This window comes from Mobula birostris, chromosome 3, assembly GCF_030028105.1.
Source record: "Mobula birostris isolate sMobBir1 chromosome 3, sMobBir1.hap1, whole genome shotgun sequence".
NCBI lineage: Eukaryota > Metazoa > Chordata > Chondrichthyes > Myliobatiformes > Myliobatidae > Mobula > Mobula birostris.
Genome location: NC_092372.1, coordinates 148,095,710 through 148,116,387, shown reverse-complemented (window position 1 = coordinate 148,116,387; position 20,678 = coordinate 148,095,710). Strand labels below are relative to the sequence as shown.

Genomic DNA, 20,678 nt, shown 5'->3' with positions numbered 1-20,678 from the left:
TGGTTGATATCTGGAACTCGATACTAAAGGAGATGGTAGAATCAGATGCAATTGCTTCACTTAAAAAAAAACTTCCAGACAAGGTACAGAAGGATCAGGTCTAAAGCCGCCAAATAGGATCACTATAAATGCGCAAAAAGGTCAGCATAGATGCAATGGCCTAAAGGTCCTGTTTCTGTGCTGAACAACTCTATATGTCCATGAAAGGAACTTACATACTGTATGTCTCCAGATATTCAGTGTAGAGATGGGAATTGATCACACTGATTCCATCCTATTGGATATTGGTTTTCCTTTACTAAGCAAGCAATTAATTTTTTGGCTCCACACATTTTAAACTAAGGATGAATATTTAGTCAACTACATTTTTTATTTTGTTTGATAGTTATTGATTATTTTGAAATGGACCCTCATGAAAACAAGAAGAGATTATTTCTCTCTTCAACTAATACACTGCCCCTATTCTATACCTTCAAGAATCTGGTTAGTGGGAATGTTAGTTTTGCCTTGTATGTAAGAATATTTTATATTTATATTTTAACTGTTAATTCTAAATGTAAATGTCTAGATGTGCATGTGTTTGAAGCATTCTTCAACAATGTAGCTACTATGCTGTTAAGTTGGCATATATTCCTGAGACGTAAACGCATAAATTTGAGGCTTTCAAGTAGTAACGTATTTCTGTTTTCTTTTCAGAGCTTTGCTGCTCAATTTAAACGTGATGAACAAATCCCAGGAATCGTGGTACGCACTTACAACCCCTTCTATAATCATTATAAAAAACTTTAGGCCAACTTTCAAGATCCAATTCTCCCAGCAGAGAAACACAATGATATAAAATGTGAGGCCTAGAATAAAAACCACAAGTTCATTGTTATGATTATTCAAATCAAAGGTCCTGTAGGTGTGGTTACCCTGATAGATTGTGCTTTTATAGATCAAGCCTTCACATAACTCAGTATCTGCATGTGTTCACTTTAATGTCCTGAAATGAATATTGTTTTGAGACTTTCTTGCTAAAAGTGAGATCATTCATAGCTTTTGAGCAGAAACAAAGCTCCCAGAGAATTAACTATCCCAAGAAATGTTTACAACACAACTTGAGTCTGTGAACTGCCAGAGTATACCCAGAGCATGTGATTTTAAAGCTCTAAAGCTGTTACTGTACCTTATTATTATAGAAGTGGTAAGTAGCCCATGTGTTATGCAGAAACATCATTGCTCCTATATCAGATGTCCCACATAGTCAAGTCACTTTAAAATAGCATCCTGAAAATTACCATATTGAGAACAGATTCAGTATTCCCCCGCTATGTAGGTTCAAGGCTTATAGAAATGTCTTTCAACTTACATGAAATCCTTGTTTTGTCACTGCATTATCCTTGGATGCATTTCTGCTGATTAGTTCTCCATACATTATAACTCCCACTCAGTGTAACAAGTTCAGTGAAATAGATTGCAGTCATCTCAAAGATTAGCAGCCCATGTAAACAAGAATTCTGAAACATGAATCAGACTGGATGCTAATTCAGTGTGGTACTTGAGCAAGCAAATACAAGTAGAATCCAAAATGCATCCTCGTGCTAACTCTGTCCAAGTATTAATAATCTTTCCTGTTAGTGCATATCCTATCAGTCCCTTTCCAAATAAAAGTTAAGCAATAATGTCCAATAAAAGATGCCCAATAGAATGCTTAATTTTCTTAGTATGGTTAGCTTAGTAGAATACATAGTTTAAATTAAATTTATAGTTTAAACACAACTAAAAATATGACTAATAATAAAAGTCTCATGTGTAACCTCTCTATTATCAGAAAATCTGATTCTATTTTCATTGAGGCTTATTGGAACAATGGAAGAAATTTTGGTCGCTCCAACTTCACAGCAAATGGTTTTACTCTGTTCTAAGCCTCTTCCAACATATATTTGTTATGGAAAACATAGCTTGGCTGGTAGCTTCCCCCTCAGAGGATTTGAGCTGCACTGCAGAACTTCCTCAAAGTATCTAACCTCACACTTCACGGAGTGTTGTGTTATCAGAGATGCTGTGCATCTGGTGGGAACCAGCTATCAGTTTCCTTTTCTCAGGGCAAAATTAATTGAAGTTTTAAGTGTTGTTAATCTTGAACAGAGAGCTCTACCAATGTCCTGGCCGGTCTTTCCTTCAACCTACAATATCAAGAGCCAATTAACTAGTCCAAAAGCAAATTTTGCAAACGCTTGAAAGCAAATATAATTTTTTTTATCTTAAAATACTCAGCAGATCATACAGCGGCTCTCAAGAGAGAGACAGAGTTAACATTTCAGGCCAGGATCTCTCATCAGAACTCAAGAGCTTCTCAAACTCTGTTTCTCTCTCTGCCAGGCAAACTGAGCATTTCCAGGATGTTCTGTTTTTATTACAGATTAACTAGTCGTTCATTCTATTGTATTACTTGGGGAAGATAATTGGCTGCAATTTTTATCAATGTAAAAATCTTGCTAAACTCAAATTTCTGGCAAGGTTTGAACTTGTGAAACATGATAAAGTCCCTGAATTAAATAAAATATTTATACTTATCTTCAATTGTGAGAAAATATAATGTGCAAACATTGATTACATTGAATGAAACATTGCTGGTTAAGGTTCTTTCATCAACTTTTACTTGTCAACTTATAATCATTAATGATTTACTGTTTGATGGCTGAGGCTTTAAATAGGGACCATCTGCTTTTAAATGCTAAACCTAAAGACAGATAAAAAGATAACACTTCATACTATCTATTATTTCAACAATCACTCTAGCATTCTCTGCAGAATTATCCTTCTCTACGGTGTTTATTTAATATACACTTTCCTTTTAATCATGATTATGTATTATATACTAATGTAGGCATATTGTATCTTTTTCAGGGCTCAATGGGAATGAAAGGTCCACAGGGAGCCCCTGGAGCTCCTGTAAGTGTAACTTACTGTTGGTATTTTAATCTTTATCAATTTATAGCTGAAACTATGCAACACGTTGCACTACCTCCTTTTGACTTTTTTCATGTTTAAAGTTACTTTTGAATAGTTCATGTTTGAACAGTTATAATCAAAAACGTGCCCTCTCTTTCAGGGTTCTCCTGGGCCTCCAGGTCTTCCAGGCATTCCAGGTGAAGCCGGTTCTTCTGTAAGTGCACTTCAAAGCCAAGTTTTTCTTTAGTCTAAATTAAGTAATGGATCTTTTACTTAATATTAATTTTGATTGCCTTTCTGTCCTTTTATTCTCTAGGGTCCATCTGGCCCTCGTGGTCCTCAAGGTGTACCTGGCAAGCCTGGTGAAGATGTAAGTATTCATTGTGAATCATGACATCATCCTTAAACAGTGATCACTTCTCAACTGCAATCATTTGGCTGATATGATAAGGAAAAGGAACAGGAGAAGACAATATAACCTGTTGACCCTTCATAGATAGCCATTTCAGTTTTGTATGAGGGATTCTGCAGAAAACATTAATAGTCATGACTGATCTGGTCTTTGTAAAGATCCCACTTTCCTCTCTGTTCTTCATAGCATTTGGTTTTCTTGTGACCTACAATTTTGAATATAGCCAGGAACTCAACATCCAGAGCTCCCTTGGATGGAAAATTCTAAAGATTCACACTCCATCAGTAAAGCAGTTCCTCTTCATCTCGTTTAAATGGTTGTCTCCTAATTCTGAAACCACAAACCCTTGATCTAGATTCATCCTTAAGGATCCCTAGCATTCACCCAGTTAGGTCCTCTCAGATCCCCTATGTTCCAATTATATCACCTTTCATTTGTCTAAATTCCAATAAGACGCAACCTGCTCAACTTTCCTTTCTAAAATACCTTTTTCATGTTTACCTTTAACTGCAAACTTGGAATGTCCTGCAACCTTACCTTGTGAGAAACATGTCAGAATCTCTGGTCCAGAACTGAGGTCACTACTGTGAAAGGAGAAAATACTCTTAAATACTGTGTATGTAGTATTAGATTGATATTGTGTGAAAATAAGTTAGAATTACCTAGATTTTATTGCCTTGGTGTTTTAGATTTACATTTAAGAACAATTTTAATGGATTTTAGGGGTCAAAATGACATTAAGATGGAGTAACAACATTGCCAACACAAAGATAATATTGCACCTATGTGATTAAAGCCCTTTTCAGCAAGCATCTGACTTTTTAATATGATAGAATATCAACACAAAAGCCACCAGAAGAACTCAGCATGAAGCATCTTATCTCAAAATGTCAACTATCAGTGTCCCTCCGCAGATGCTGTCTGATCTGCTGAGTTCTTCCAGTGCTTTCTGTAAAGAACTGAAGCAGCTATAGGCCATTTCCTCTTCCCTGATCTGCTGTTCAACAAGTTAATACCAGATCTTTCACTTCAGTGCTCCACAGTCCTATCCTTTGTGAAAGAATAGTCTACATACTTCTGAAGTGCTAGTGTTTTCTTTTAATTATGGTTAATTACATTAAAATTCTTCATGGATTGCATATGCCAAGCCAGGTGCATTCTTTATTTGACTCCTATGCATTTAAAAAATAATAATGTGAATATGCAACTGTGCATTAAAGAACAGTAACACATTACCAGAATAGTATGCCCATCTAAAATGCACACAATTAAGAATCTTTTTCCGTTAGAATATCTTTCATTTGTTGTCTAGTTGTATGGTATTAGATTCCTACTAGAGAACTTACATTAGTAGATGGTTAAGTAACTAGCATCTCCTTTACAGTACAAATCTTTACAGCCCTGGGAGTCGAGTCAGGCCTTGGTGCAGGGGGTATCCCTCAAAGCAGAGTACAGTAGTCCATAAGCAGTGACTAGGCCACAGTGGATAGATCCGAGACTTTGCCCCAGAGTACCTGAATGTGCTGTCAAAATCCTTTCCTGATACTTTTAAATGTTGGCTAATCAAAAATATTTATAACCAGGGAACCAGAGTATATTTAAATAAGTTTTTTAAAAGTATTATTATTAAAATTAAAAAATATATTTTTAAATTCCTTTAAAATAATATAAATTAATTAAAATATTCATAGTAAGTTCAATAAAAATAATCAAATTGTTTGCACTTGCTGTCCAGGTCAGTGACCTCAGTTAAATTAATGGAGTTGTGCCACACATGCTAGACATGGCTGGATTAAAGCTTGTAAATGGCCCCTCATCTGGAATCATTGTTGAGTGCAGAGTTGGATTAGAAGCTCATAGGATCTGGAATCTGACCTCCAGCCTCCTTCTTGAACTCTGTGCTGCAAAGTCCAAACGAGGAAATTGGGAATGTATGAGGATCAAAGTTTTCCACTGAACCATTAGAGAAGCAGAGTGAACACAAGTCAGTCCTCTCAATGAGGGGGACTATTGTTAATTCTTATCCGTGTCTCTGCAAATAGGCATGGGTGATAACAGAGGTGTTTGTGAAGCTGTTCTGAATCCATCCGCCAGGCGATAGTTCTAGTGTTTCCTATTACAATATAACTATTTATTGTAAAATACTTCTTTCATTGGTATTGTACTAATACTGAGATATCATCTTTCTTTGCAGGGTTCAAATGGCAAACCTGGCAAATCTGGTGATCGTGGTAATATTGGACCTCAGGCAAGTAATGCTACTGCATGAAGTCTATCACTATTGGCTATGAAGACATTGGGCCATCAATAAAGTGCAATTGTTTACTTATTTCTTTCCTTAATAAGAAGCCATTACAATGTCTTTTCACATTGATGATTTTGTTGTATTCCCTTTCAGGGAGCTCGTGGCTTCCCAGGAACTCCTGGTCTTCCTGGCAGAAAAGGACACCGTGTGAGTTGAATCTGTTCTTTTTCATACTCTTTATTGCAGTAAGTAACTAGAGCCATTCTGAGTAACTGGCATTCATTTTATAATATTTTTCATTGGCATGCAGGGTTTCAATGGTTTGGATGGACTTAAGGGAGAGCCAGGAACTGCTGGTGTAAAGGTAAGCCCTTAGCAATGATCACAGTTAAGTCAGTTGAAACTAATATGCTTTTCCCACTAGAAATATTAGTTTTTACCTCACATCTTTTCTGAACTTTCCATTACATTTATGACATTTGTTTCTGGTCCATTTTGTTCAGTCATACATCAAATAATGAAAACTAATTCTGCATTCTCGATAACATATATACTGCTAACAAATTCAAGCCTGATTTGAAATTTTACACACAATGGGTGTACAGGAGAAGTAGTTCATCAATAAAAACTCATGGAAAAATCAAAACATAGCACCAAAAGTTCTGTTGCTTGCATACGTTCCTTAATCATGAAGTGATTTGCGAAATGTATGTACAAACCAGATGTAAAATGTGACCATTTTAGTCATAGTCATAGTCATACTTCATTGATCCCGGGGGAAATTGCTTTTCATTACAGTTGCACCATAAATAATAAATAGTAATAGAAATAGTAATAGTAATATTACTATTAGTAAATAGTAATAGTCATAGAAATAATAAATAGTAATAGAATAGCAATAGAAAATAGTAATAAATAGTTAAATAGTAATATGTAAATTATGCCAATAAATTATGAAATAAGTCCAGGACCAGCCTATCGGCTCAGGGTGTCTGACCCTCCAAGGGAGGAGCTGTAAAGTTTGATGGCCACAGGCAGGAATGACTTCCTATGACGCTCTGTGCTGCATCTTGGAGGAATGAGTCTCTGGCTGAATGTACTCCTGTGCCCACCCAGTACATTATGTGGTGGATGGGAGACATTGACCAAGATGGCATGCAACTTGGACAGTATCCTCTTTTCAGAAACCACCGTGAGAGAGTCATGATTCACTCTGTCAAAGAAAACTCTATTAGGCTTCATAGTCATACGTGACCCAGTACTGAAACTAGAAGCAGATTTATAATTTTAGGTCCAATGATTGTTTCTATGACAGAATTCAACCCATTTATACAAATCATCTCTTAGCTGCTTCATCATATCATCAAGGAAAGGAAAGTTGCCTTGGGATTTTTGAAGTTGCACTGAATAGTTAAATGTAAGACTTTCTCAAAACTTATGAACATGAGAAAACCTGAAGATGCTGGAAATCCAAAGCAATACACGCAAATGCTGGAGGAACTCAGCAGGCCAGGCAGCTTTTATGGAAAAGAGTAAACATTAGGCATCGCGGACTGAGTCCTGATGAAGGCCTTCTGACTTCCTCCATCATTTGTGTGCATTGCCTTGTCAAGATTTGCCTCAGCACATCTTAAATAAATATTAAAGTTCATCATGAACCACTAAAACAGGGCTAGGACTTCCCAACCTTTTTTATTCAACAGACCAATGCCATTAAGTAAGGGATGCATGGATTCCAGGTTGGGAACCACTGCACTGGAACAGCTTCTCAAGCAGACATGTCAGGTGTTGGTTCTGAGTACAAATGAAGTGTCTCACATTTTTTAATTTAATCATTTCAGTTTTACAGACACAACTGTATCTCACAAGAAAAAAACTTGCATTTTCTATTGTAAACATAACTCACTTATGAAGGATAAATAATGTGGCTCCATTGAAAAGTCCAAAGACAATACAACTTTATCAAAGATGATGGCAGATCATAAGTATCTGACATAATTCTTGCACTGATCTTACTTCTGAGAGTTGAATTGTTTCTAATATCAACCACAAAAAAATTCTCTAAATCCACTTCAATCTGTTTGGTAACAATGAATCTCTTTCTCTTCCCCATCTTCCACCCCATCAGCACTTCCCTACTGTCTTTCCACTCCAAAAAATGGCTGTCAAGACCTTCTGTCAAGTTTCCAGTTTCTTTCTCTAATGACTATTCAATATGAATGAATTGAGAAATTAACTGTTAGTGATGATTAGAACATAGTTATTTTGAAGTAGTCTCCAACCCAAGTCTACAATATTTCTACAAAACTGTCTCGTGAAACCCATATTCCTACAACCAAACTCCAAAAATAATTATTACTTTATCTTGAATTGTTCATCACAGAAATGTTTGGCAAACATTAACTGATAGTTATTGCAGAAAATTTAACAGCCTTTTATAACTGCGAGCTTTTGACACTTAAATCATTTGCTTAAAAACATTGCTGCTTCCTATTACCTTAATATACAGGGTGAACTCAAGAGTATTTGTTAGACTCTGATTTTGAGCTTTCATTTTGAGGTTTGTTTTTGTCTGCAGTCCATAAGTTAATCACTTAAAACACTTGATAATATGAAAGAAAACCATAGCTACCACATAATGCACCTTGAAATAGGCTGGCACATGTTTTCACATTTTCGTATTTTGAAATTTAGTGCAAAATTAGGAAAGCATTTTAATTATGTAACTAGCTTTTTTAAGGTTTTTTATTGTAATTCTGTCACTTGTTTGTGATGGTCCTGATTAAATAAGAATCAGTATAAAAGCTTAACCACATATGTCCAGTTTGTTCCACATATATCCAGTTCGTTGTGTTCACAAGAAATAATCCATGTAAATTTCAGCCGAGTCATTATTTTTCTTTTCTTTTTATTGCTCATCTCAAATTATCTGATGATTCTATTTCTATTGGTATTGAAAGTAGTACTTGGGTTGCTAAAATTCATCGGCGCTCATTAGGCTGTGAGGTTTTTGTTATAAGGTTAAGTGGAATTGTTTCAGATTTTATACTGTTATACATGCTATGAAAAGCAAATATTAAACTTCACGTTGTTTTCTTTTATCCCAGGGTGAAGCAGGCAACCCAGGGACAAATGGCAGCCCCGGACTCACGGTGCGTATCATCTGTTGTAAATGAGGAATGGTTTTATTTTGCCTTGAATGTCATGACAGCTTAGTTTTACAGAGTATCTCAAATTGCAAGAAATAAAAAAAAGACAACATAAACATAACAAACCTACAGCACAATACAGGCCCTTCGGCCCACAATGCTCTGCCAAGCATGTACTTACTTTAGAAATTACCTAGGGTTACCCATAGCCCTCTATTTTTCTAAGCTCCAATGTACCTATCCAGCTGTCTCTTAAAAGACCCTATCGTATCCACATCCACCACAGTCGCCAGCAGCCCATTCCACGCATTCACCACTCTCTGCATTACAAACTTACCCCTGACATCTCCTCTATACCTGCTTCCAAGCACCTTAAAACTGTGCCCTCTCGTGTTAGCCATTTCAACCCTGGGAAAAATCCTCTGACTATCCACACGATGAATGCCTCTCATCACCTTATACACCTCTATCAGGTCACCTCTCATCCTCCATTCCTCCAAGGAGAAAAGGCCGAGTTCACTCAACCTATTCTGATAAGGCATGCTCCCCAATCCAGGCAACATCCTTGTAAATCTCCGCTGCACCCTTTCTATGGTTTCCACATTCTTCTTCCTATAGTGAGGCGAGCAGAAGTGAGCACAGTACTGAATGTAGAATATTATTTTACAATGTAGAATAATGAGAAATGATAAGCTCTTTACCTGTGTGTGCTTAACTTTCCAATCATGGCTTAAGTGATGTGTTGCGCGTGCTGCTCATGACTGGTGTAAAGATGAGGAGCTGGATGTGAAGTTCTCCCAGTGCTGATTCCAGCAGCAGCTTGGATAATCAGACAACCTGGCAGTTGATATTTTACTACTCCCTGCCTTCCACATTTCGATGTATAAGCATTGAAAGCAAATTAAAAGTCAGCTGCTCACAAACCAGTATGTTTCTAGCATTTATTTTTACAGGAAAAAAGCACTCAGCGAAAATAAGCTCATATTTTCTCTTTCGTATACAGGGTCTTCGTGGTCCACCAGGTGAAAGAGGTAGTTCTGGACTTTCTGGTGCAGCTGTGAGTTTCCAGTTTCTGATATTCTTTAAGTTTGGTCATTGGTAATTGGTTTATTTTTGTCACATGAACCAAGATACAGTGAAATACTTTTGCTTGCATGCCATCCATTCCATAAGTACATCAAGGCAGTACAATGGGAAAAAGAAAACACCAGAAAGCAAACTATGGTATTACAGTTACAGTTGCAGTTACAGAGAATGTGCAAAGCAAGTAGACAAGTATCTTGTATTAGTTTTTGTAAATAAAGTGCAAAAGCTATGACAAGATAAACAGAGATCAGGTGTTCATCTATAGAATTTGGTGTATTAGTACTCTTGGTGGAGAGCTTTATTCATTGGGTCTGCTGGAAAATTAGTAATTTTCCCATTACTAATTGAAAATCTTCCTTCCCAGTAATTGAGGCCCTGTACCAAAGCCTCATCATATATTTGTAATAAATTAAAATGAGGCTTTAGAATCCAATTGTTTATTTTAGAGGAGTCAGTAACGTACACAAGTGATTTGCTTCTGTAGTGTTGTGCTATAATATTCCATTTTGTTATTTTTATGGAAGAATCTATGTCAGTGTTTTACTATAACTGATATCTCATAATGATCTCTCGTCTGATGTTGTACAACCTCAGGTTTTGGTACATTTATTAACAAAGGTTTTTGTGCTTTATTGAAGGGGAGTAGAGGAAGTGATGGAATGCCAGGACCTACAGGCCCTCCTGTAAGTATGCTTCTTACATAGTCAGAGATAGAGACAGAGAGAGCATAAAAAACAGCCTTTCACCCTACTGAGCCCGTGTGGACCATCAACTGCCCAATTACACAAATCCTACTTTAATCCGATGCATTTCTTATTCTCTCCATATTCCCATCAACTCCCCCATAGGCACCAGAGAATACACAAACTCCATGCAGATGGTGCCCGAGATCCAGAATGAATCTGAGACTCTGGTGCTGTGAAGCTGCAGCTCTGCCAGCTGTACCTCACACTGATCTTTGGGTTATCATGTATTTAACATTATGCAGATATCTTTAAATGGAAAATTATGTAAGAATTCTGCAATTCAGTGGCTCCAGTGAAGAGCTATTCTCTTTGAGAGTTCAGTTTGGAAAGACTAGGCTGTAATTATTTCAGCTCACATAAACTATAGCATATGGAACTTTCTCAACTGGAATGAGATTGTGGTTCATATACTTCCCTGTACCTACAAGAATAACAGGAAACCCTGATATTCAGTTAAACGTACGGCACATGGGAGAAAAAAAATAGCCTTAAGTGTTAAGCATAGTGTTTGTGCTTACCCACTGTCATTTATACTCACCTCTCATACATTCAGTTTTTTCTTCTCTATAGAATGGAATAGAGGGAGATGGTTGTAACTTTCTCTTATCCTCACACTGATTCCTCTTGAACCATTACTGCAACAGCACATAATTTATAAATTACTGTTGATAGGAGATTGCACATTATTAACATCAAAGTATAATGTCGAATGATGTTAGCTGATAAATAATTTCAATTGAAATTATTATTCTTGGTCATCTATTAAATGATTGATGACATAATTTGGGATAGGAGGGGGCTGCCTCTGGAATATTATCTCTCTAGGCACATACATCTGATCTGAATTTCTGACCTTAAATGGATTGAACCATCTTCTGCATTGTTACTGTCTTTAACAACTTTGCTCAGGAAGATGTTTGAGAAATAATGAGTTGCTTGGCATATTGTATTTGTAAAATGATTAGAAGGTAAACGTGATTTTTTGTTGTTGCTCTATAGGGACCTATTGGTCTTGCCGGCCCTCCAGGTTTCCCAGGCATTGCTGGTCTCAAGGTAATTCAATATTTTATATTGTCACAAATTGTGAATGCTGAGTGATGTTATTTAAAAGTGAAATTTAATGGTACATAATTGTAATAAATGAAGGATATATTGTCTTTATGTATAAATATTAGAAACCATATCTTAAATAAGTTATTCACAAATCCATTAGTCACCACTATAAGATAGTACGTCTTTAAAAAATCCTTTAAATCATATGTTGATTAGAGTTCACACAGTACTGTTGTAAAGCAGATGGTTCTTAATAAATTACAATAACTGATTCTATTACTTGAATAGAATGTTATACAGACCAAACATTTATCTTATTACTACACAAATGTAAAAGTTGTTGCATTCAATATTGTGTTAAGGTACATAAAGTACAATACTAAGTTGCAAATTCCTTAAGTAAAGTAATGATGAACATTTTATCTCAAGAACACCTTCTAGAAAGGCTAGTGCAAACAAGAATAATTATTTGAGTTTAATTTTCAGCTAGCCACATGGGAACCAATATGACATGTACTACAACAATCTGAGGAGCAATACTCAGTAGCTGTAACTTGGCCTCTGTTTATTAATTAGGTTTCTCAGCTGCACCAAGTGTTCTTTCCGTGCTTCCCTTTTGGATGATTCTGAGGTTACATAGCTGCTTTGCATCATTAGTGCATCACTATATACACTCATATATATTCAGACACTCCATTTTTGTGTCGTAATTGTAAGTTAACGTGTGTGTAAGATAACCTCTCATAAAATGATAAGACATGACCATCCTTCAATTGGTGAATGTTACAATATGTTAGGAAATATATATTAATAATGCAAATCTCACACTTTTATTACATTCTTGAGAAAACTTGTTGAAACAAGAAAATACAAAGTGATTCAAGCAACACACACAAAATGCTGGTGAACGCAGCAGGCCAGGCAGCATCTGTAGGAAGAGGTACAGTCGACGTTTCAGGCTGAGACCCTTCGTCAGGACTAACTAAAAGAAGAGCCAGTAAGAGATTTGAAAGTGGGAGGGCGAGGGGGAGATCCGAAATGATAGGAGAAGACAGGAGGGGGAGGGATGGAGCAATGAACTGGAAAGTTGATTGACAAAAGGGATACAAGGCTGGAGAAGGGAGAGGATCAGGGGAAAGAAAGGGGGCGGGGAGCCCGGAAGAAGATGGAGATCAGGCAAGGAGTTATAGTGAGAGGGACAGAGGGAGAGAAAAGAGAGAGAGAAAAAAAGGGAAAAAATAAAAAATAATAAATAAATAAATAAAGGATGGGGTAAGAAGGGGAGGAGGGGCATTAACAGAAGTTAGAGAAGTCAATGTTCATGCCATCAGGTTGGAGACTACCCAGACGGAATATAAGGTGTTGTTCCTCCAACCTGAGTGTGGCTTCATCGTGACAAAAGAGGAGGCCATGGATAGACATGTCAGAATGGGAATGGGACATGGAATTAAAATGTGTGGCCACTGGGTAATCCTGCTTTCTCTGGCGGACCGCTTATATTCCGTCTGGGTAGCCTCCAACTTGATGGCATGAACATTGACTTCTCTAACTTCCGTTAATGTCCCTCCTTCCCTTCTTACCCCATCCCTTATTTACTTATTTACTATTTTTTATTTTTTTCCCTTTTTTCCTCTCTCTCTTTTCTCTCCCTCTGTCCCTCTCACTATAACTCCTTGCCTGCTCTCCATCCTCTGGGCTCCCCTCCCACTTCCTTTCTCCCTAGGCCTCCATCCCATGATCCTCTCCCTTCTCCAGCCTTGTATCCCTTTTGCCAATCAACTGTCCAGATCTTGGCTCCAGCCCTCCCCCTCCTGTCTTCTCCTATCATTTTGGATCTCCCCCTCCCCCTCCCACTTTCAAATCTCTTACTATCTCTTCTTTCAGTTAGTCCTGACGAAGGGTCTCAGCCCGTAACATCGACTGCACCTCTTCCTATAGATGCTGCCTGGCCTGCTGCGTTCTACCAGCATTTTGTGTGTGTTGCTTGGATTTCCAGCATCTGCAGATTTCCTCATGTTCGTGTTTTTAAATACTAAGTGATTATTTCTTGGTGTGGGTTATTCAAAATGAAATTAGTTATCATGCTTATGTTGGAATTGACCAAAAAAATTATTACTGATGTAGCTTATTTCATGTTGTGAATTATCAAGGCTAGCCCTCCATAAAATCGTTGTGCTTCTCAGCTAATCACTGTAGAAGTTACAGACTTAATTTTCTATTACTAGAGATTTGATTTTTTCGATTCTCAGAACCACAATTAGTAAATAAAGTGAAGGATTGACATATGATTGTCCATATAAACCAAGAAAAGGAGACTTTATACATTAATAAATTAAATTATTGAACGAGCAACATAAATGTATAATTGTATGTCATTGCCCTGATAATTAGGTTTCAAATAATTCAGATTGCTAAATAAAACCAAAGGGACACCCTTAATGAATTGGATTAAATGTTTTTCTAATGTTTTGAAACTTGCAGTTTGGTGGCTAAACAGTCAAACAGTAACAATATAATTTATTCCAGCTGTAAAACATTTTAAGTTTTAGGCCATTTTCTGGATGCTGGCGAAATAAGTGTTATGTACTGATTTATATTTTTATTACATGAGATCCGCTGTATTTATCATTCTAGTTGCTTTGGAGTTTTAATAAAAACAAAATGAGTAAACACAGTAGGAAATAGTAATGCCTTCAGAAAGCAGAAATGGTGAGTAGTGTTCAGTAGTCATATTATAGATAAAGAAGTTTATATTACTTTATAGCAGACAAGCCAAGTACTGTGTGAATTAGCAGTTAATAAATACTTTATACGTGTGCTTACAATCTACAATGAATTTGCAATCTGACTTGCTTTTATTTCTGTATTATATAGGGTGAGGTTGGCCCAGCGGGTCCATCTGGCCCATCTGGTGCTCAAGGGCCTAGAGGTGAACCTGGCATTGCTGGTCCTGTTGGCCCATTGGGTCTTCCTGTAAGTACTTGTCATTGTAAAACCATTATTGCGTTTTGAGATTTGATTTGATGCAAATAAAATTATTCCTCTTGCTATATTCATTATTTTTTTTTAATCCTAGGGCAATGCAGGTATCAACGGTCTCACTGGATCAAAGGGTGCAATGGTAGGTTTATATTGGGCACACATCTTCAATGACTCTTCAATTACTTTCTCATGTACGAAATATTTGTCTCGTGTTTTCTTTTTACATAGGGTGCTCCAGGTATCGCAGGTGCTCCTGGTTTTCCAGGAGCCCGTGGTCTGCCCGGCCCTGCAGGTGCTGTAGGTCCCGCAGGTCTTAGAGGGCTCTCTGTAAGTAAAATACGCAAAATAACTGTCACATAGTTATAAGTACTTCGTCCAACTGGAGGAAATAATTGTATTTGTAATATCCCTTTTCTTTTATTCTCTTTAGGGTGATCCCGGTCCTCAAGGTATCAAGGGTGTGACTGGTAATAAAGGCGAGTCTGTAAGTATTTTATTGTCTTATGTGTTCATTCTCATATAGTTGGATATTTTATCCTGTAATTTTGATTGCCTTGCGATTCCCTGCCGACTGCCACTCATGTCTGCACTTTTCTGTGAAAATCAGGGTGAAGCTGGACCTGCAGGTTCCCCTGGAACATCTGGTGAACAAGGCAAGCAGGGTAGTCGTGGTGAACTTGGTCTTCGGGGACTACCAGGAATTCCCGGTGAAAGGGTACAGTTCACTTTGAACTTTAAAGACTATATTATAATATGTTCAGATCTTTAATTTTATAAACTAATCAACAGTTTGATAATTCAATAATTTTAGTTACGTAACAATATAGTTGAGCTTCTATTTTCTGCTTTCAGTTAGCAAAATGTTTCTGACCTATTGAACCTAGCATTGTTAAGAATTTCAGGATTCTCACAGATGCATTTGTATTTTACTACTACTGATCATTTTAATTTTTAACCCTTCATGGGATTCTTTAAAAAAGACTAAAGGGTTTTGTTTATGGTGATTTGTGTGCACAGAACACGTAATCTTTGTCTGCCCAACATGAGGCTATGTAACTTGTAATGACTTCACACACTATAACTAAAAAGATTAAAGTAAATGGGAAAATATTTCTGGATTATTGTTGTTTATTGGCAACTTCCCAGTAAGTTAATACTTGCAAAGTTCGAAAAGAGATATGGTTAAGTAGATTTTAATTCTCATTTTGAATTTTATTTTCAGGGTTCCCCTGGTAGCCGTGGTCCTCCAGGTCGTGATGGAGCAGCTGGTTCCATGGTAAACTTTGCTTTGTTAATACTAAAAATCAACTAAAAATGAGAAATGTATTTTCTACAAAGTGATACTTCTTTCTTATTAAATAATTAGATCAGTACATTTACAAAAGGCATTCAGAATAATTCCATTCTTCTTTGCTATTTCCAGGGTGCGGCTGGCAGACGTGGTGAAACTGGTTCCGCTGGTGCCAGAGGGCCTCCTGGTGACCTGGGTCGTCCCGGTGAAAGTGGTCTGCCTGGTCCGCGGGTGAGCAAATGCACTAGGAATCTAATAGAACTGCTAATACTTTATTCAGCAACTACAGTATGAAGAGGCTCAGCAGAAATCAATAGAACTAAATGTTTATGGAATATAATTTCCTTTTATTTATATACTTAATATAAAAAAGTCTTCCTTTTATATGATTGTTGTTTATGATATCTTAAATCGATGACAACATGTTTATAGCTGCTTCCAAATTTCTACTGAAAAGACCAGAAAAATATTTCTATTAAGATTCCATTTTATAATTTAAATGTTTTAACTTGTGTTATAATTTATTTTCTGCAATTATCTATTTCTTACCTTGGACAGGTATTCAATTGCATTTTACATTTCTGTATCTTGAACAGTCTTTGGAGTATCCGACTTCTGTTTTTGCCGATGAGTTATCTTCATTCTAAATTGAATCTAACTCTGAAGGATTTTCATAGTTTTTTTAAATGAGCAGATAAATTCAATGAAAACTTAAAATGATATATCTTAATTGTATATGTGATGGAATGAGATATAAAAGATTTTTGCCTTTCCTCACTATTTATAGGGTCGTATGGGACAAGCTGGTAGAACTGGTAGTATGGGAAATCCAGGTGTTCCAGTAAGTTTTCTCACCTTGCAGTAATGTGTTATTTTTCAGGGTCTCGTAGGTAGTACTGGCAATATAGGTGCTCCAGGCAAATCAGGTCCTGCTGTAAGTTGGTTTTAGGTTTTCTACTCCCCATTCTTGACAGCTTATTCAATCTAATAGATTTGAATAAAGCATGGCAAATTGCATGGGAATATTACATTCAAGTTATTCCCAAACATTTAAATAATAATTGGGCATTAATTATTAGGTTTTGCTAACCTTTAATGTAACATTATTTTATGAAAATTCTATTTGAATAATGTAATTTAGTATTGGTGCAGTAACGGCAGGTTCTGTGCCATTTAGTTCTACTAACAATGACTTATTTATAATACAATAACATTGTATACTCATTATTACTTAACCATACTAAGCCCCTGTAACTTGAAACAATCTAATCTTTGTTCAGCACAACAATTGCAATCCTTAATTAACAATTAAGTCAAAAAGGTGACTGGATTGTATCAGTAATTTTACAAAATATTAAGAACATGCAAATCATAGATATGCAGATTTGTAGATGATCCGTTAAAATGTCTTCAACAGCACAGCAAGATAGTATCTAAGACTGGCAGTAAACAAGACAATCAAATTTCTAAACTACCTAAGGCAAAGCTTTTTAAGAATGTTTTGCCATTTTGGCTATTAGAACCTAATTATGCTGCAAACACAAAGAATTTAAAGTCATAATAATGATTGCTATTAGCCATCTCATTTTCTTTGATTCAGTCACAATGCTTATGTGCATTTCTGTCTGGTCATAATTAAGGTGTTATTATCTTCACAGAAACCCAAACTAAATCTCCCTGTTTCAGTACAATATACTGTACAGATTAAAATACAAATCTGCTGACATTTATATGTAATTTGAAGTAATATCAATAGATAATTAATGTGGATTGCTTCCTAAATTGTTTTTCATATTTTGTTGTCTAAATCATATTTTCATACAACATATAATTTGGCTCTTAGAATACTAAAGCCTACTAATGTTTTTTGGTCTATGCATTTTACCTTGTACTACAATACCAACTACTATGTAATTACAAATGAATAACAAATAGAGAGTTTTTATTCAAATACCTTTGCATTTAGCAATAACATGCATGGAAGTAAAACCATAAACATTTTAATTAATAAAACCATTTGCAAGAAAAATTCATAGAGACTTGTGAAGAGCATTGTTTCATTGTCTAAGGTTGTATATTTTAGGGTGCAGTTGGTGAAGAGGGTCGCACTGGTCCCAATGGTCCAGTTGGCCCAAGAGGTCAGGCTGGTATGATGGGCTTCCCCGGTCCAAAAGGAGCTTCTGTAAGTAATAAAATCATACACCTATCAGCAAATACAGGTCATTGTATTTGTCCCTGAATATATAAAACTGCTTTATCTTAATGTCTGTGTATATATATATATATACTGCCTATAATTGGTTATAACTATGTTACAGGAAAGACAGCTTGATTTATATGATCAATAAGAAATGATTGGTGGTTATTTCTATTCACACACACATATATATATATATACACACACACAGATATACATACACAAAAAAATCAATATTATTCCATAGGATTTTATCTGTCAACTGTTACAATCGGAATTAAGTAACACTCAGTATAGTCTTTTGTATTTATGTCATAAAAACCAGCTTGCTGATCCAAATATATGCATTGATATTTCAGACATTTTTAATGATGTCATCTGTGTGTGTGTGTGTATGTAAAAGTAATAATATAATCCATGTGTGCCTGTACTACCTATCTCTGTGTGTGTGTTTGTGCGAATGTGTGTGAGTGAGTGTGTGTGTGTGTGTGTGTGTGTGTGTGTGTGTGTGTGTGTGTGTTTGTGTGTGTGTGAGAGAGAGAATGTGGGTATGTGTGAGTGTGTGCGTTTGTGTATGTGTGTGTGTGTTTGTGTATGTGTGAGTGTGTGCGCATGTGTGTGCACACATGAGTGTGTGAGTGTGTGCATATTTCTGTTGTGTATGTATGTCTATATGTTTGTGTGTGTATATGTTTGTGCGTGTGAGTGTGTGTGTGTGTATGTATGTGTGTGTAATGTGTGTGTGAGTGTGTGTATGTGTTTGAGTGTGTATATGTTTCTGTTGTATGTGTGCATATTTGTGTGAGTGTGTGTGTGTGTTTGTGCATTTGTGCGTGTGTAGTGTTTGTGTGTGGGGGTATGTGTTTGTGTGTAGTGTTTTTGTGTTTGTGTGTGTATGTGTGTTTACCAACCAAACTTAGCATTGACCATAATCCAACACAGCCTGTGAGCTTTGCTCTGGCATGGTAGTCCCTGCCCTATTTAGTTCAGCTCAATTACAGAAGTGCTGAATGTTAAAAACACTTATTGATCGTCACCTGCTCTGTGACCATCAATTGTCTCAGAAATAAATCGTGAATTTTCATTCAGAAACAAATCTTGTTAGTTTCGTCAAATAATTAGAGAGTCAGAATAATTGCTAGAAGTTTGCTTTTGAAAAAGCCAAAGATTAATGAAAACAATTTGTCTTACGGTATTTTCCAGGGAGCAGCTGGTAAACCTGGTGATAGAGGAGCTGTTGGTCCTGCTGGCGAAAGGGTATGTTTAATGACATAAATACCTCTGTTGATTAGTTGCATGAACAGTGCATAAACTAAACAACACATTGTTTAATACATGCACTATGTAAAGCTTATACACAATACAAACGTCATTGTTCCAGTTTATCTACATTAACTGTAGTAGCAAATAAGGATATAAGCTACTCTTCTGATATTAGAAGTTAAATGCATTTCTTTTCTCTTAAGTTTCTCAGTCTATATATAAAGCAGAATATTAACATATTTTAATTAGATGGGCATTTATTTATTAGCATATAGTTATTGTATGGAAGCAAGTGATCGTTGACAAGATTGATATAGGTGACTTCTGACCATTAAAGTTTGAACTATTTAGACAACTTCACAAATTTCTCCAAAATTTATGTTTTTACTTTAAAAGAATTTAATCATATTTGCTGGAAATGCAACATATCGACTTCTACAGAAATAAAATTGACCATCAAAGTAGCAGAGGGAAGACTTTCAGTCATGTGAATCAGGATTTATATGTCATTATTTCGTGGCATAAATCAAGTGACTTCCATATTTTCCCAAAAATGTGAATAATTCCTTGGAAGCATAGGGAGTAATTTCCATTTCATACATTGATGTTGCAGCTCCTGCCTACCTCAGTCACTAAGCACCTATTATTTTTAGTTTTGCACCTTATTTGATCTTTGCTGCTCAGAAGGGATTCTGTAGATGCTAGAACTATTGAGCAACACAACACACACTAAGTGCTGGAGGAACACAGCAGACCAGGCAGCATCTATGAAGGGAAATGAACAGTCAGCATTTTGGGTCACCACCCTTCTTCAGGACTTTCGATGTGTACTGATGAAGTGTCTTGGTCCAAAATGTAAAGAAGTGAATGACCCTCCAAACATCATAAGAACCTCAGAACTGAAAATGTATCTATTACAGGTCTCTCTGTGCAGATAGATTAAGCTGCCTAATCCTTCTCATATCTGGGATCAGTATACAAGGAGCATATCGTATTCCACTCATATTTTATTCAACATGGCAATCATCCTCCTAATTCTCTAATTTGCAGATTTAAATAAACTCTATTTACTTAAGGGAAGAAATGCAAGAGACTACCGGACCACAATCCTTCAAGGCAATGGCCAATGACTGAAAATTGTCTCCAAAGTATAGGAGAAAGGGAAATCATTGCCATTATCTTAAAAAATTGTTCTTAAAAATAAAGTTGCTGAAGCTCTTAAACCAAAGAATAGAAAAAGACTGAAAGTACATTTATAAAAATGCAGAGAAGAACATTAATCAGTTATATCTCAGGAAGATCTGTCATAGAATATTG

The 20,678-nt window shown here is 36.2% G+C and overlaps 1 protein-coding gene across 2 annotated transcripts in view; it reads left to right on the top strand.

Annotated features, from left to right (window-relative positions):
- The window catches only part of col1a2 (collagen, type I, alpha 2), a 52,255-nt gene that overhangs the window by 7,558 nt on the left and 24,019 nt on the right, over positions 1-20,678 (top strand). Inside the window, exons 6-26 of one of the 2 annotated variants that reach the window (XM_072253430.1) lie at positions 697-744; positions 2,893-2,937; positions 3,098-3,151; positions 3,254-3,307; positions 5,544-5,597; positions 5,748-5,801; positions 5,905-5,958; positions 8,702-8,746; positions 9,747-9,800; positions 10,468-10,512; positions 11,575-11,628; positions 14,503-14,601; positions 14,705-14,749; positions 14,839-14,937; positions 15,041-15,094; positions 15,218-15,325; positions 15,833-15,886; positions 16,034-16,132; positions 16,782-16,835; positions 17,985-18,083; positions 19,302-19,355. In XM_072253430.1, coding sequence (XP_072109531.1) covers positions 697-744; positions 2,893-2,937; positions 3,098-3,151; positions 3,254-3,307; positions 5,544-5,597; positions 5,748-5,801; positions 5,905-5,958; positions 8,702-8,746; positions 9,747-9,800; positions 10,468-10,512; positions 11,575-11,628; positions 14,503-14,601; positions 14,705-14,749; positions 14,839-14,937; positions 15,041-15,094; positions 15,218-15,325; positions 15,833-15,886; positions 16,034-16,132; positions 16,782-16,835; positions 17,985-18,083; positions 19,302-19,355 — 1,326 coding nt within the window. Of the gene's footprint in view, positions 1-696; positions 745-2,892; positions 2,938-3,097; positions 3,152-3,253; positions 3,308-5,543; positions 5,598-5,747; positions 5,802-5,904; positions 5,959-8,701; positions 8,747-9,746; positions 9,801-10,467; positions 10,513-11,574; positions 11,629-14,502; positions 14,602-14,704; positions 14,750-14,838; positions 14,938-15,040; positions 15,095-15,217; positions 15,326-15,832; positions 15,887-16,033; positions 16,133-16,688; positions 16,743-16,781; positions 16,836-17,984; positions 18,084-19,301; positions 19,356-20,678 lie in introns of both variants that reach the window. The other variant, XM_072253429.1, reaches the window with a different exon arrangement.